We start from the raw sequence: 13991 nt of genomic DNA on the forward strand, positions 1-13991 counted from the left end.
CTAAAATGTACTAATATGTACTTTTAAGTCTTTGCTTGTAATTTTATTTTATTTTCAAAGGTATTTGTTAATATTTTGCAAAATGCAATTGTCCTCTTTTCTTGTAGTTTCCAAGCCTACAAGTGAGAAGGAAGCAGAATCAGCAAAAAAGAGCCCTGAAAAAGGTACTGTGATCTAGAAATATCATTTAGTTTATTAAGTTACTGTTTTTTGTAAACAGGGGTAGCTACAAGTTGGAGGGTAGATTCTTTGAAAGGCTATCTAACTGTCCTGAGAGCTTTTTCAGTTTCCTTGTATTTGTTTAACAATTTATCCCCTCTTTGTGTTAGTATAATAATTTCTTAATTCCTCAGAAGTTATATAAAATAATAAATGATCCATATTCATCTAATTTCATTTCTAAAGTATTGAATCACAAAAGTAATAGATAATCATTTTACAAGAAATTCAGATGGTACTATGTCTTACTCCCACCAAACCCCACTTAGAAGTAAAGGCCGAAATTATTCATGTCTTTATCCTTTCCAGACCTGATTCTATTTACATATAAATATATATATATGTATATATATATATATATTATCTTTAAGAAAAAAATGAGGGAACTTTCCAGAATGCTCGGTGAAAGGCAGAGGAGCAGCAGCTGCCCAAGCTCTTTCCTGCTCCCCCACACCGGCCCCAGCCTGCTCACCTGCTGTAGAAAATGGTGAAGAAAAGCACTTACTATGATGTTTTGGGGGTCAAACTCAAAGCAACCCAGGAAGAATTGAAAAAAAAAATTGGCCTTGAAGTACCACCCTGATAAGAATCTAAATGTAGAAGAAAAGTTTAAACAGATTTCTCACGCTTATGAAGCTCTTTCTGATGCAAAGAAAAGGGAAATATATGACAAAGGAGGAGAAAAAGCAATTAAGGAGGGTAGAACAGGTGGTGGTTTCGGCTCCCCCATGGACATGTGTTTTGGAGGAAAAGGAAGGATGCAGAGAGAACAGAGAGGTAAAAATGTTGTACATCAACTCTTTGTTTTTTTATTTTTATTTTTTTATTTATTTGACAGGTAAAGTTATAGACAGTGAGAGAGAGACAGAGAGAAAGGTCCTCCCTCTGTTGGTTCACCCCCCCCCCAAATGTCTGCCACAGCCAGAGCTGCGCCGATCCGAAGCCTGGAGCCAGGTGCTTCCTCCCAGTCTCCCAAGCGGGTGCAGGGTCCAAGCACTTGGGCCATCCTCCACTGCCTTCCCGGGCCATAGCAGAGAGCTGGACTGGAAGAGGAGTAACCGGGACTAGAACCTGGTGCTGCATGCGGAGAATTAGCTAAATGAGCCACAGCACCAGCCCCTCTTTGGTTTTTTTAAAAGACTTATTTATTTATTTGAAAGAGTTACACAGAGGAGAGGCAGAGAGAGAGAGAGAACCCAGGAGCCAGGAGCTTCTTCCAGGTCTCCCACACGGGTGCAGGGCCCAAGGACTTGGGACATCTTCTACTGCTTTCCCAGGCCTTAGCAGAGAGCTGGATGGAAAGTGGAGCAGCCAGGACTTGAACTGGTGCCCATATGGGATGCCAGCACTGCAGGCAGTGGCTTTTACCTGCTACACCACAGCACTGGCCCCCTATGTCAACTCTTAGTAACCTTAGAAGACTTAGGTAATAGTGCAACAAGAAAACAGGCTCTGCAGAAGAATATGATTTGTGACAAATGTGAAGGCCGAGGCAGTAAGAAAGGAGCAGTAGAGTGCTGTCCCTATTGCCCAGGTACTGGAATGCGAATAAGAATTCATCAGGGGGCCGCCACTGTGGCATAGCAGGTAAAGCTGCCGCCTACAGTGCCAGCATCCCATATGGGCGCCAGTTCGAATCCTGGCTGCTCCTCTTCTGATCCAGCTCTCTGCTGTGGCCTGGGAAAGCAGCTGTGGCCATTGCGGCCATCTGGGAAGTGAACCAGCGGATGGAAGACCTCTCTTTCTCTCTCTCTCTCTCTCTCTCTCTCTCTCTCTCTCTGTCTCTGTCTCTGTCTCTCCTTCTCTCTCTGTATAACTCTGCCTTTCAAATAAATAAATAAATCTTAAAAAAAGAATTCACCAGATAGGACCTGGAGTAGTTCAACAACTTCACTCTGTATGCATGTAGTGCCAGGGCAATAGGGAAATAAATCAATCCTAAAGATAGATGTAAAAGCAGCAACAAGGAAAAATAGTTTGAGGGAAGAAAATTCTAGAAGTTCATATTGACAAAGGCATGAAAGATAGCCAGAAGATAGCATTCCATGGTGAAGGAGACCAAGAATCAGGCCTGGAGCCAGGAGATCACTGTGTTATATCAGAAGAATCATGCTGTTTTGTTTTTGTTGTTGTTGTTGTTTTAAGATTTTATTTATTTGCGAGGTAGAGTTATAGACAGTAAGAGGGGGACGGAGAGAAAGGTCTTCCATCTGCTGGTTCACTCCCCAAATGGCCACAGAGCTGGGCTGATCTGAAGCCAGGAGCCAGGAGCCTTGAGCCTCCTCTGGGTCTCCCACCTGGGTGCAGGGGCCCAAGCACTTGGGCCATCTTCTACTGCTTTCCCAGGCCATTAGTAGGGAGCTAGATCAGAAGAGGAGCAGCCGGGTCTCGAACCAGCACCCATATGGATGCCGGTGTTGCAGGTGGAGGATTAACCTATTGTGCCACACTGTTTTTACTTGAAGAGGAGAAGACCTTTTTGTGTTATGGACATACAACTTGTTGAAGCATTATGTGGTTTCCAAAAACCAATTTCCTCTCTTGACAACTGAACCATAGTCATCACCTCTCATCCAGGTCAGATTGTCAAGCCTGGAGATACCAAGTGTGTGCTACATGAAAGCATGCCAGTTTGTCATAGGCCTTATGAAAAGGGTCACCTAATCATTGCACTTAAGGTTAACCTTCCTGAGAATGGCTTTCTCTCTCCTGAGAAGCTCTCTTTGCTGGAAAAAACGTATCCCTGAGAGGAAGGAGGTAGAAGAGACTGATGAAATGGATCGGGTGGACTTTGATCCAAATCAGGAAAGATGGCGTCCTTGGAATGGAGAAGCATATGAGGATGATGAACATCATCCCAGAAGGGGTGTTCCGTGTCAGACCTCTTAATGGGGCCAGTGGATAAGTCACTGCTGGCATTTTGTATGCAGTAGTGGATGGATGAGTGAAGGACTATAACCATAATATGCCCACTACTTCCTATTGTTTTTGTTTTAATATTCAACTATAGTATTGGTTTAAAAGTTAAATGAAGAATAGAGGTAAATATAGACGCTTTGACTCTGCCCAGTTTGTATGAGAACTTCAGTGTGCAAGATGAAATTTAATACCTATAAAAACTTAATTTAAAGAAAGTTCCCAGGGCCGGCGCTGTGGCGCAGCAGGTTAATGCCCTGGCCTGAAGCGCTGGCATCCCATATGGGCACCAGTTCGAGTCGTGGCTGCTCCTCTTCTGATCCAGCTCTCTGCTATGGCCTGGGAAAGCAGTGGAAGATAGCCCAAGTCCTTGGGCCCCTGTACCCACATGGGAGACCTGGAAGAAGCTCCTGTCTCCTGGCTTCAGATTGGCACAACTCCGGCCGTTTCAGCCAATTGGGGAATGAACCAGCAGATGGAAGACCTCTTTCTCTCTTTCTGCCTCTCCTTTCTCCGTGTAACACTGACTTTCAAATAAATAAATAAATATTTATAACAAAAAAAAAGAAAGAAAGTTCCCCTGGCATTTGTTAGCCATATGTTGTAATTGATTTCAGCTGTCTGTATGAACAAGCTTAGACTGAAATGCTAGGTGTATGTGTTGGCTTTAGTGTCTAACCCTTCATTGTTAACCTTATGAAATTTAAAACTGTTTAACTGGCGATCAGGAAAAAAAATGAAAACTTTTGTAAATACTGTTCTGCTATTTGTTTTTATGATATATTTTATGATATATAATGAACATCTTTCCATGTCAGTACATTTGGATCTACCATATTGTTTTGAATGACTAAAGAGTATTTTATTGTTTGGTTATACAATAAATTATTTCAGTGACTAGTCTAATACTGATGGACATTTAGGTTGTCTCCAATCTTTTTTTTTTTTGGAAATTGTGCTGCAACAAACATTTTTATACTTTACATTTTAGAATTTTATAAATATTTCCTTGGGAGAAGATAAATTCATCCAGGTCTCCCACTTGAGTACAGGAGCCTGAGCACTTAGGCCATTTCCTGCTGCTTTCCCAGGCACGTTAGCAGGGAGCTGTCTTCGAAGTGGAGCAGCCAGGACTCAAACTGGCACCTATATAGGATGCCAGTGCTGCAGGTGGTGGCTTAACCCGCTATGCCAACAGCGCCAGCCCCAGAATGTTATGGTGGGTCAGATTGTATGCACATTAAGAGTGCACATTGCCCTCTAAAAGCCCATCATTTTGTATTTTTCAATAACATTTAGTAAAAAATAATCCATTGCTAAAGATTTATTTAAATATATCTTCCTCAGCCTTTCCAACCAGTTTTCAAGCGATCTTAAATAATTGAGTCCCATTAATATCATCTTGTGTAACTCTCTAAAGGAATAAATGAATAAGTAGTTTTGAATATCTGAAAAGATCCACCATAGACCACTTTTGTATCTGCATATTAAGAAAATGATATTGAAAACATATGAAACTCAGTACTATGCATGAGAATGACAACATTAGATTTGCATTCTCAAGTCTGGGTATACTGTGGTTTTTTTTTAAAGATTATTTATTTATTTGAAAGTCAGAGTTACACAGAGAGAGAAGGAGAGGCAGAGAGAGAAAGAGAGGTCTTCCATCCACTGGTTCACTCTCCAAGTGGCCACAATGGCCGGAGTTGTGCGGATCCAAAGCTAGGAGTCAGGAGCTTCTTCCGGTCTCCCACACGCGTGCAGGGGCTCAAGGACTTGGGCCATCCTCCACTGCTTTCCCAGACCACAGCAGAGAGCTGGATCGGAAATGGAGCAGCCAGGACTCTAGTCAGCGCCCATATGGGATGCCAGCACTGCAGGCAGCGGCTTTACCTGCTACGCCACAATGCCGGCCCCTAGGTATAGTGTTTTAATATAAAAACATCCTTTCTCCCTCTCTCCCTCCATCTCCCCTAGTCCCCAACCTTCCCAAATGAAAAGTTTTAGTCCAAATAGAAATGGAGAAAATAGTCTGAGAGCCTGTGAGAGAAATCAAGGGTAAATTCAGATAATTTCTTGGATTGAAAGAGGAATCTTATATCTCAGTGAAAGATCTTTCAATCATAATTATTCTCTTAGAGACTTGAGGAAATGCAGTGGGGTATGCATTGTGAAATGTTTTTTTCTCCATATTCAGGCAAAGGAAAAATTGATATTCAAGCCTATCTAACTCAATGGCAAGATGAGCTTTTCAAAAAAGAAGAAAACATTAAGGATTTACCACGAATGAATCAGGTAGAGTATTTTCAAAGAGAAAATTCTGGATTCTTACTTTTTTGTATAATGTGGATGTGACTGATTCTAAAACAGCTAATATGTTATTACAAAATGAGCTATATAATCTATAAGTTTTGGATGAGCACATAAGACTGGGAACAAATTTTAAATTATTTTTACTCAAATAAAAAAAATATTTATGAGGTAGACAGAGGGAGGGAGATAGATATAATATCAGCTCCCATCTGCTGTTTCATTCACCAGATACCCACAATGGCCCTAGCTGGGCCAGGCCAAAGCCAGTAGCCCAGAACTTAACCCATGTCTCCCATGTAGGTGACAGGGACCCAAATACTTGAGCCATTGTCACTGACTCCCAGGTTGTACATTAACAGGAAGCTAGAGTCAGGAGCCTAGGTGTAGAACCCAAACACTCTGATACAGGGGGCATATGTCTTTTTGTAAAATTTATTCTATGTATTTGAAAGGCAGAGAGAAGGAGAGAGAGAGAGACAGACAGATATTAGTTTTCCTTTTGCTGGTTCGTTCCCCAAATGGCTACAATGGCTGGAGCTGAGCCAGGCTGAAGCCAAAAGAGCCTGGGACTCCCATCTGGGTCCCCACATGGTGGGGCTGGGGCCAAAGCACTTGGGCCATCTTCTACTGCTTTCCCAGGCACATTAGCAGGGAGCTGGATTGGAAGTGGAGCAGCTGGGACTCAAACCAGTGCCCATATGGGATGCTGGCACTGCAGGCAGCAGCTTTACCTGCTATGCCACAGCTCTGTCCCCGATTTCAAACTGGATCAGAGGTGAAGCACACAGGACATGAACCAGCACTCACAGGGAATGCCAGTATTGGAGGTGGCAGCTTAACACACTGCACCACCGTATCTAGGAAGCAAGTGTCTTAACCACTAGGCTAAATAACCACCACAGTGATTTTTTTACTTAAACACGTAAGTATATCCAGTGTTTCAGATAGTTCTGCTATGGCAACATTTATTCCTGTAGAAAAATTGTAGCATATTTCAGGCTTTAGTGGAAATGATCATTTATTCAGAAAACATCTTTATTGCCTGCTAGATGCCAAGTCCAATGCTAAGCACCAGGAATAAGAAAGTACTAAGATACATCCCCACCCAGGTTCCTAGTGACCCTATATTTAAGCTTCTCAGGCAACGCTAGTGATGATTATTGATAAAATTTTAAACTCATCTGTTTCTTATATAGCACACAGTCAGAATATCTTACAATTTTAAATTAAAACCTAACTGGCACACATATTAAGGATCTCTAAAAATTTACCATAAAGTAATTTAGCACTTCACAGCGAACTAGTTAATTTGATGATTGAATAAGTAATTTTTTAAAGATTGATTTTATGTATTTGAAAGGCAGAGTGACAGAGAGAAGGGGAGACAGAGATCTTCTGTTGGTTCACTCCCCAACGGGTACAATGGCCACGGGTAGGCCAGGCCAAAACCAGGAGCTAGGAGCTCCATCCTGGTCTTCCACATGGGTGACGAGTACCCACGTAGTAGAGCCATCTTCTGTTTTCACAGTTACATGAGCAAGGGGCTGGATCAAAAGCTGAGCAGCCAGGAATCAAACCAACACTCTGATACAGGATGCTGGTGCCACAAGCAGCAGTTTAACCCACTGCGTCACAATGCCACCTCCAAAATAAATAATTTTTAAAATGAATTGATAGCATATGTTTATTTTAAAATTATAAATGAACAATACTCAAGGAAAAGGAAGCAAAGGAAAACTTAAAACATTTATTGCAACATGTTCTTATGGAAGCATACCCAGATAAACTTTTCTGATTGGGTGATTGATGTATAGGATTCTCATGTTGGAAAACTTTTTTAAATGGATAAATGTGCTCTAGGAATGTCTGTGGTTTATCTAGGGGCAATAAGCAAACAAACCAGGTTCTCTCTCCACATAGGCCCCACCTTAGCCTTTAAAAGCAAATGCGTCCAAATGGGAGGGTAAGCCATTCTGGCTGAGCTGCCCACTATTTAATCCTTTCATGAAAATTGCTTAATTAATTAATGGTTTGCATGCAGGGAAAGGGAGGACTTTGTTTCATTAGAAGTGACACTGGCAGGCAAACTGTCCAGGAATTAGTCTGAATGTAATGTGCTGCTATTAGGCAACAAATGGGAAAACTGAAATGAAATTTTCTTCCATGGTTCATACTCATCTTTCTCACACTAGGATTTAGTTTGGGATTAGTCATCAGTTTCTTGTATTTCTAGGATGAAGTCCATATGGTACGAATTCTATACAGGAGGTTATTTACCTCCATGCTCTCTTTGTATTTGCTAAGTCTAATATCCAAATATCATATTCCCAACTTGTGTCTTCCAGTCGCAGTTTATTCAGTTTTCAAAGACCCTCTATAACTTGTTTCATGAGGACCCTGAAGAAGAGTCATTATATCAAGCCATTGCTGTCGTAACCAGCCTTTTGCTCAGGATGGAAGAAGTTGGCAGGAAACTACATAGCCCTACGTCACCGGCCAAAGGAATCTCTGGCACAGTCTGTGCTTCTGCAGGCCCCAGTGAGGGGAATCCGGAGAGCCGCCTAGAGAAAGATCCCTCCTCTCTTAAGGAGGAACCTCAGTGGTCATTTGCATTTGAACAGATTCTTGCATCTCTCTTGAATGAACCAGCCTTGGTGAGGTTTTTTGAGAAGCCCGTAGATGTAAAAGCCAAGATAGAAAGTGCAAAATCTTCTCAGTTAAAGCGTAGAACCAAGATGTAAATCTCTTAACAATAATTGCCTATCATAGACAAGTTTACCAAGATTCCTATAGCATGACAGCTTGATTCCAGGGAGTAGGGCTCAGGGATTTATCTTGCTAACAGTGTATTTGAAGGCAAAAAAAAAAAAAAAGCAAGATATTTCAGAATCAAGATGATTCATTACAATTCTTACATTTCACAAGATACGCATTATCAGAGGAATATACTAAATGTTACCACTAGAGGGCACCACTATATCATGTTTAGTAAGGAAATTACTGGCTTGTGCTGCTGTTTACATATGAATTACTAATGATTTTGAGAAAATGAAGTTGTGTTTGAGTATTAATGATGTAGATATGTCATATTGATAGCTACTTTCCTGAATTGCCTCAGTCCTCTTTGAGTACTTTAGAAAGCTGAACCCATAGATCTATAGCCTTAATTACCATTTGGGGCCCTCATGCCTCAAGTTATTTAACTGAAGTGGCACTAATTTTTAAAGTTAATCTCATGCAGTCTAGTAATAAATATCATTTTAGTAACTTCTTCAGTCTCCTTACCTGCACAGTTCAGAAGCTACTGACTCACACTACTAACTCTGTTACTGATAAAAACAAATCAAGAGTTCTAAACTTGGGGCTGACATAAAGAAAACAATATTACCAAAAAATACTATTTGTTCTTTAAATAATACCATTCTCAAGTGGTGCAGAACCTTGACGGAATATTATATTTGTACTTAAGCTGTATAAAGCCAGCCTTTTGAGAATGGTTAATGAACAGTTCAATTAGACTGAGAAATTACTAGAAATCTTTTAGAGTGCAGCTGTTTGTGGCATTTGTGTCAGAGTTGCTTGTGACTGCTTTGATTCTAGCTTGAGATTTTGGATTTTCATGTTTTAATTTACATGTATAGTAATTTACATTTATAGTAAATAGTTGTGCTAAGACTGAATTATAGTGTTAGTCTGACAAGCATGTAGTACATACTTATATGTGATGATTGCCAAGGTAATGAATGAGTAGAACCTTAAAAAGTTGTGACTATCTGAATGAGATGTGCAATTTCCCTATACTTTATGCTGCTTATATTTCAGTCATTTCAATGACAGTCCATTTAGAGATAATGGACTTTATTAGCACTTTTGAAAACTGTAAAAGAAGCAAACTACGTTTATCCACTTGTCTGTGCTCTTTCTGACAAGAGCAATATATTAATTCACTTAAGAAGTTGGAGCAGGAAGCCTCCACTGGGGCTTCTTTCTTCACAAGACTTTGATTTGAAGCCCTGGGACTTTTCTAGCTGTGAAACAATGAAAGGGCAGATCTCCTTTATAGTGACCTAACAAGTCTCCTCTTCTGGCAAGGACTTAGGATAGTCAACCTTTGGCAAGAGGTTGCCACCGTGAACAAGGCCCAACACAGAGGGCTTTGTCAACATAGAATACATCATTTTCCTAGAAGTTCGAGAAATTTCAAGTTGAGCCTTTGAAAACATCATACATTGGGCTTGGCCACACACGTTCTAGTAGTGTCTTTAAAATGATTTGATCAGCATTGTCTTTTTTTAAGAAAATCACCACTTAAAGAGATAGTTGGTAAATAAGCATCTGTATCTTTTCTTGAAATGTGTCCACATTTTAAAGCGTATTTAATGGTTTATATGAAAACTATCATACATCTGCTATTATACAGCAATTGTTAAATTATATATATTAGCCCTAGAAAGACACATAGCCCATGCTTATACAAAGACACTATTATATACAGTTTGTTAAATATTTTGTCGATTGTATTTACAAAAAAAGATACTTTCTCAAGAGCATATATTAATATTTGATATAAATTTAAAGTCAGAATAGTGAAGAGTACTGAATATTGTATTTTAGCCTAGATTAATTAAAATTAAATACTGACAGGTTTTAGAGTGGCAAAACGATTTAAAATGCAAGCTTAAAAAGACATTTATTTTTGGAGTCAACAGGAGACTCAAGATGAACACATTATAGTTTTATAGTTTCAGTCTTGTTCAACAAATGGGTTATTCTTAATATTAAAGATATGTATGTGTCAAACTGAACTAGTGCATTATGCCCTATACATTAAATTTGTGTTTTAAGGTGGTTTTACTTGCCTTTATAAAAATAAATATTATAAATCCATTTTAAACCTGAAAAATTGTTTCATTAAAGAAATTATTATTATTTACTATGGTGTATTTTTATTTACATTTAAGTCAAATATTGCTTGAGAACTCCCCCCCCCCCCCCCCCGTATTAGTTCTGGTTAAGTTGCAGAGAACAAAATTCCCTACAATTAGTTGAGGCAGGAAAAGATTTATTACTAGATATTAAATGACTTCCATAATTATTAAGAGACTGACTAAATTGAGCTTTCAAGAACAATTTCCAATGGTGTACCGATACCAGGCCACCAAGGAAGTTTCAGACTCTTCTGTGATTAGTAAGCTGCCACTCCCTAGTGCTATAAAGAAAATTCATCACTTCTGCTGCTCTCTCCAGAACCATTCTCCACTTGCTGTGATTTATGCCCATGAAATAGATGCCATGCACCCTGCCTCTCAACACCCATAAGAGACCAGCTAGGGGCCAAGTGCTGTGGTGCAGCAGGTTAAATCCCTGGCCTGAAGCACCGGCATCCCATATGAGCGCTGGTTCTGGTCCCAGCTGCTCCTCTTCCAATCCAGCTCTCTGCTATGGCCTGGGAAAGCAGTGGAGGATGGTTCAAGTCCTTGGGCCCCTGCACCCACGTGGGAGACTCGGAAGAAGCTCCTGGCTCCTGGCTTCGGATTGGCGCAGCTCCGGCCCTTGCGGCCATCTGGGGAGTGAACCAATGGATGGAAGACCTCTCTCTCTGTCTCTACCTCTCTCTGTAACTCTTTCAAATAAAATAAAATAAATCTTTAAAAAAGAGAGAGAGATACCAGCTAAATATCTTCACAGCCATGTGTATGGCAGCAATGGCAGAAGCATAGCCCCTTCTTCACTTTCGCCATTCAGAGCTCACATGTGTACCTCTAATTAGCCTATGGTAAGTCCAAAATCCTGTTCACAAAGGAATGTGAGAAATGCAGTACCTGAAGGCACACCGTGAGGGTGGAGTGGACATCGAGCACTGTATTGGTTTTTTGTTGCTCTGTGACAAACTATAAGACACATTTGTTATCTCACCACCTCAGCAAGGCAGCACTCTGCAGTCGGCTTAGCTGAGCCTCCTGCTTAGGATCTCACGAGTCTGCAACCAAGGTGTTGGCTGTGCTGCTTCTCACGCAGAGGCTCAACCCTGGAGGGGTCCACTACCAAGTTCACCCAGGCCATTGGCAGAATTCATTTCCTTACGGTTGTGGGTTCAAGGGCACCAGCTTCTTGCTGGCAGTTGGCTGAAGGCCACCCTCAGCTTCTAGCTTTACTAGGCTCCTAGTCTCTGCCCCTCGTTTTTACAGGCTGTCCTGTAGTGCCTTGCCTTGTGGGCTTCTCCCAAATGGCCACACACTTCATTAAGCCAGCAGGGAAAGTCTCCAGAGCAAGTCTGGTAGCAAGATAGTGTCTTTAAAAAAAAAAAAAAAAGATTTGGGCCAGCGCCGTGGCTTAACAGGCTAATCCTCTGCCTTGCGGCGCCGGCACACCGGGTTCTAGTCCCGGTCGGGGTGCCGGATTCTATCCCGGTTGCCCTTCTTCCAAGCCAGCTCTCTGCTATGGCCCGGGAAGGCAGTGGAGGATGGCCCAAGTGCTTGGGCCCTGCACCCGCATGGGAGACCAGGAGAAGCACCTGGCTCCTGGCTTCAGATCAGCGCGATGCGCCTGCCGCAGCTGCCATTGGAGGGTGAACCAACGGCAAAAAGGAAGACGTTTCTCTCTGTCTCTCTCTCTCACTATCCACTCTGCCTGTCCAAAAAAAAAATAAAAGAGATTTATTTCTTTTGCTTTAAAGTCAGAGTTACACAGAGAGAGGAGAGGCAGAGAGAGAGAGAAAGGTCTTCCATCCAATAGTTCACTCCCCAATTGGCTGCAATGGCTGGAACAGCGCCAATCTAGAGCCAGGAGCCAGGAACCAGGAGCTTCTTCCGGATCTCCCACATGGGTGCAGGGGCCCAAGGACTTGGGCCATCTTCTACTGCTATCCCAGGCCATAGCAGAGAGCTGGATCAGAAGTAGAGCAGCCGGGACTCGAACCGGTACCCATATGGGATGCCGGCACTGCAGACAGCAGATTTACCCACTACGCCACAGTGCCGGCCCCGCAAGATAGTGTCTTATTCATGCAATGTAACATGATCATAGTAGTGGCATCACTTTCCCTCTGCCATGATCTCTTGGGTAAATGCTGGTCATAGGCCCCACATATATTCAAGGAGAAAGGATCACAGAAAGGCATGAATAGCAGGAAGCAAAGATCCTAGGAGGTGCTCCAGAGAGTCTTTTTTTAAATTTAAGTGTGCCACCAATTTTTATTATTTAAAAAATCCATCTTCATTTTACTTGAAAGACAGAGAGAGGGAGGGCTCTTCCATCCACCAGTTTACTCCCAACCCCTGAGCTGTGTCAAAATCAAGAGCTCAAAACTCCATCTGGGTCTCCCACGTGGGTGGCAAAGACCCAAATACTTGGGCCATCACCTGCTGCCTCCCAGGGTGTGCATTAGTAGGAAGCTGGAATTGGAAGCGGAGCAGGAACTTGACCTCAGGCACTCCCACGTGGACTGTGGGTATCCCAGGCCGCATCTTCACTGCTGTGCCAAATGCCTGCCCTCCACCAAGTGTTCATGGTTTGCTAATCGATCAGACTGGGCCATATCTTAAGGCTCCAAGTGCACAGGGTGGGAAACACCAGGTGCTTACAAGGCTATGGGGCTGTTGAGAGCTCTGCCTCACCACTTGTGGTGTTGTGAGTTAACTGCATGGACCCTATATGCGTCAGTCATGATCAGTGCAGTTAGTCACCAATACAGATTAGATGGGAATGCTGTGCCGTGCACGTGTGGCAGGAAGGCTGAGGATTTGTAAGCAGGTGTAGCTGACAACCGCGAATGAAGGGGCCCTTTCAGCTTTTCTGTGGCTTCACCAACTCCCATAAGCTTCACAGCCTGCAAAGGGGATGATGTGACCTGAATGGTGTCCTCCGGTTCTTTTCTTTCCAAAGATTTATTTCGGACCTATTTGTGGCTTCAGGCAATCCACAAAGTCTCTCTGGGTTGCAGCTTCATCTTCTGCTGTGTGATTCCCGGTGTGGTCACTACATCCACCGGGCCTGTTTCCTGCTCTGTAAAATGGGCGTGATGACCTCTGCTGTGGGGTGGCTGCTGGGCTTAAGTCCAGCTGTGCGGCTCTTAGCAAGTCACTCAACTTCTCTGTGCTTCATTTTTCTCATTTGTAAAATGGGGACTAATCGGGGTGTCACCCCACAGGGTCAGGATGAGATACCATCTCAGGTGCATCACAAGTGCTCAACAGAGAACAGCTTTCATCATCTCAATCACCAATGCCACCACACCCTTGTCATCATTGTCGTCATCACCATCAGCTGGTCTTTCTCTCTGCCTATACTGAAAGATCTTGAGAATTCTCCAAAGAGGGAGGTGCAGGTTCTGGATCCCCCAGCCTGCGGGGGTGCCCTGTGCAGGTACGATGGCTCTAGGGGTCTCGGTTTCTCCCTCCTGCCTTCGTGGGTCTGCGAGGTGAGGAGAGAGAAAAGCCAGAGAGTCTTTAGAGTATGTCCAGCACAAGCTCCAATCTATTGTCCACCTCGCTTTTACCATGCAACTTAGCATAGCAGCCGCAGAATGCTTCTGCCTTTAACAA

At 42.5% G+C, this 13991-nt stretch overlaps 1 protein-coding gene and 1 pseudogene across 1 annotated transcript in view; both read left to right on the forward strand.

Annotated features, from left to right (window-relative positions):
• The window catches only part of TBC1D8B (TBC1 domain family member 8B), an 85055-nt gene extending 74722 nt beyond the window's left edge, over positions 1-10333 (forward strand). The window contains exons 19-21 of the mRNA XM_062182967.1: positions 108-164; positions 5333-5430; positions 7794-10333. Of these exons, the coding sequence (XP_062038951.1) occupies positions 108-164; positions 5333-5430; positions 7794-8189 (551 nt within the window). The 3' untranslated portion in view covers positions 8190-10333. The remainder of the gene's footprint in view (positions 1-107; positions 165-5332; positions 5431-7793) is intronic.
• Positions 704-3280, forward strand: LOC133752458 (dnaJ homolog subfamily A member 1-like; annotated as a pseudogene).
• Positions 10334-13991: the final 3658 nt, after the last annotated feature.

This window comes from Lepus europaeus, chromosome X (assembly GCF_033115175.1).
Source record: "Lepus europaeus isolate LE1 chromosome X, mLepTim1.pri, whole genome shotgun sequence".
In the NCBI taxonomy this organism is placed as follows: domain Eukaryota; kingdom Metazoa; phylum Chordata; class Mammalia; order Lagomorpha; family Leporidae; genus Lepus; species Lepus europaeus.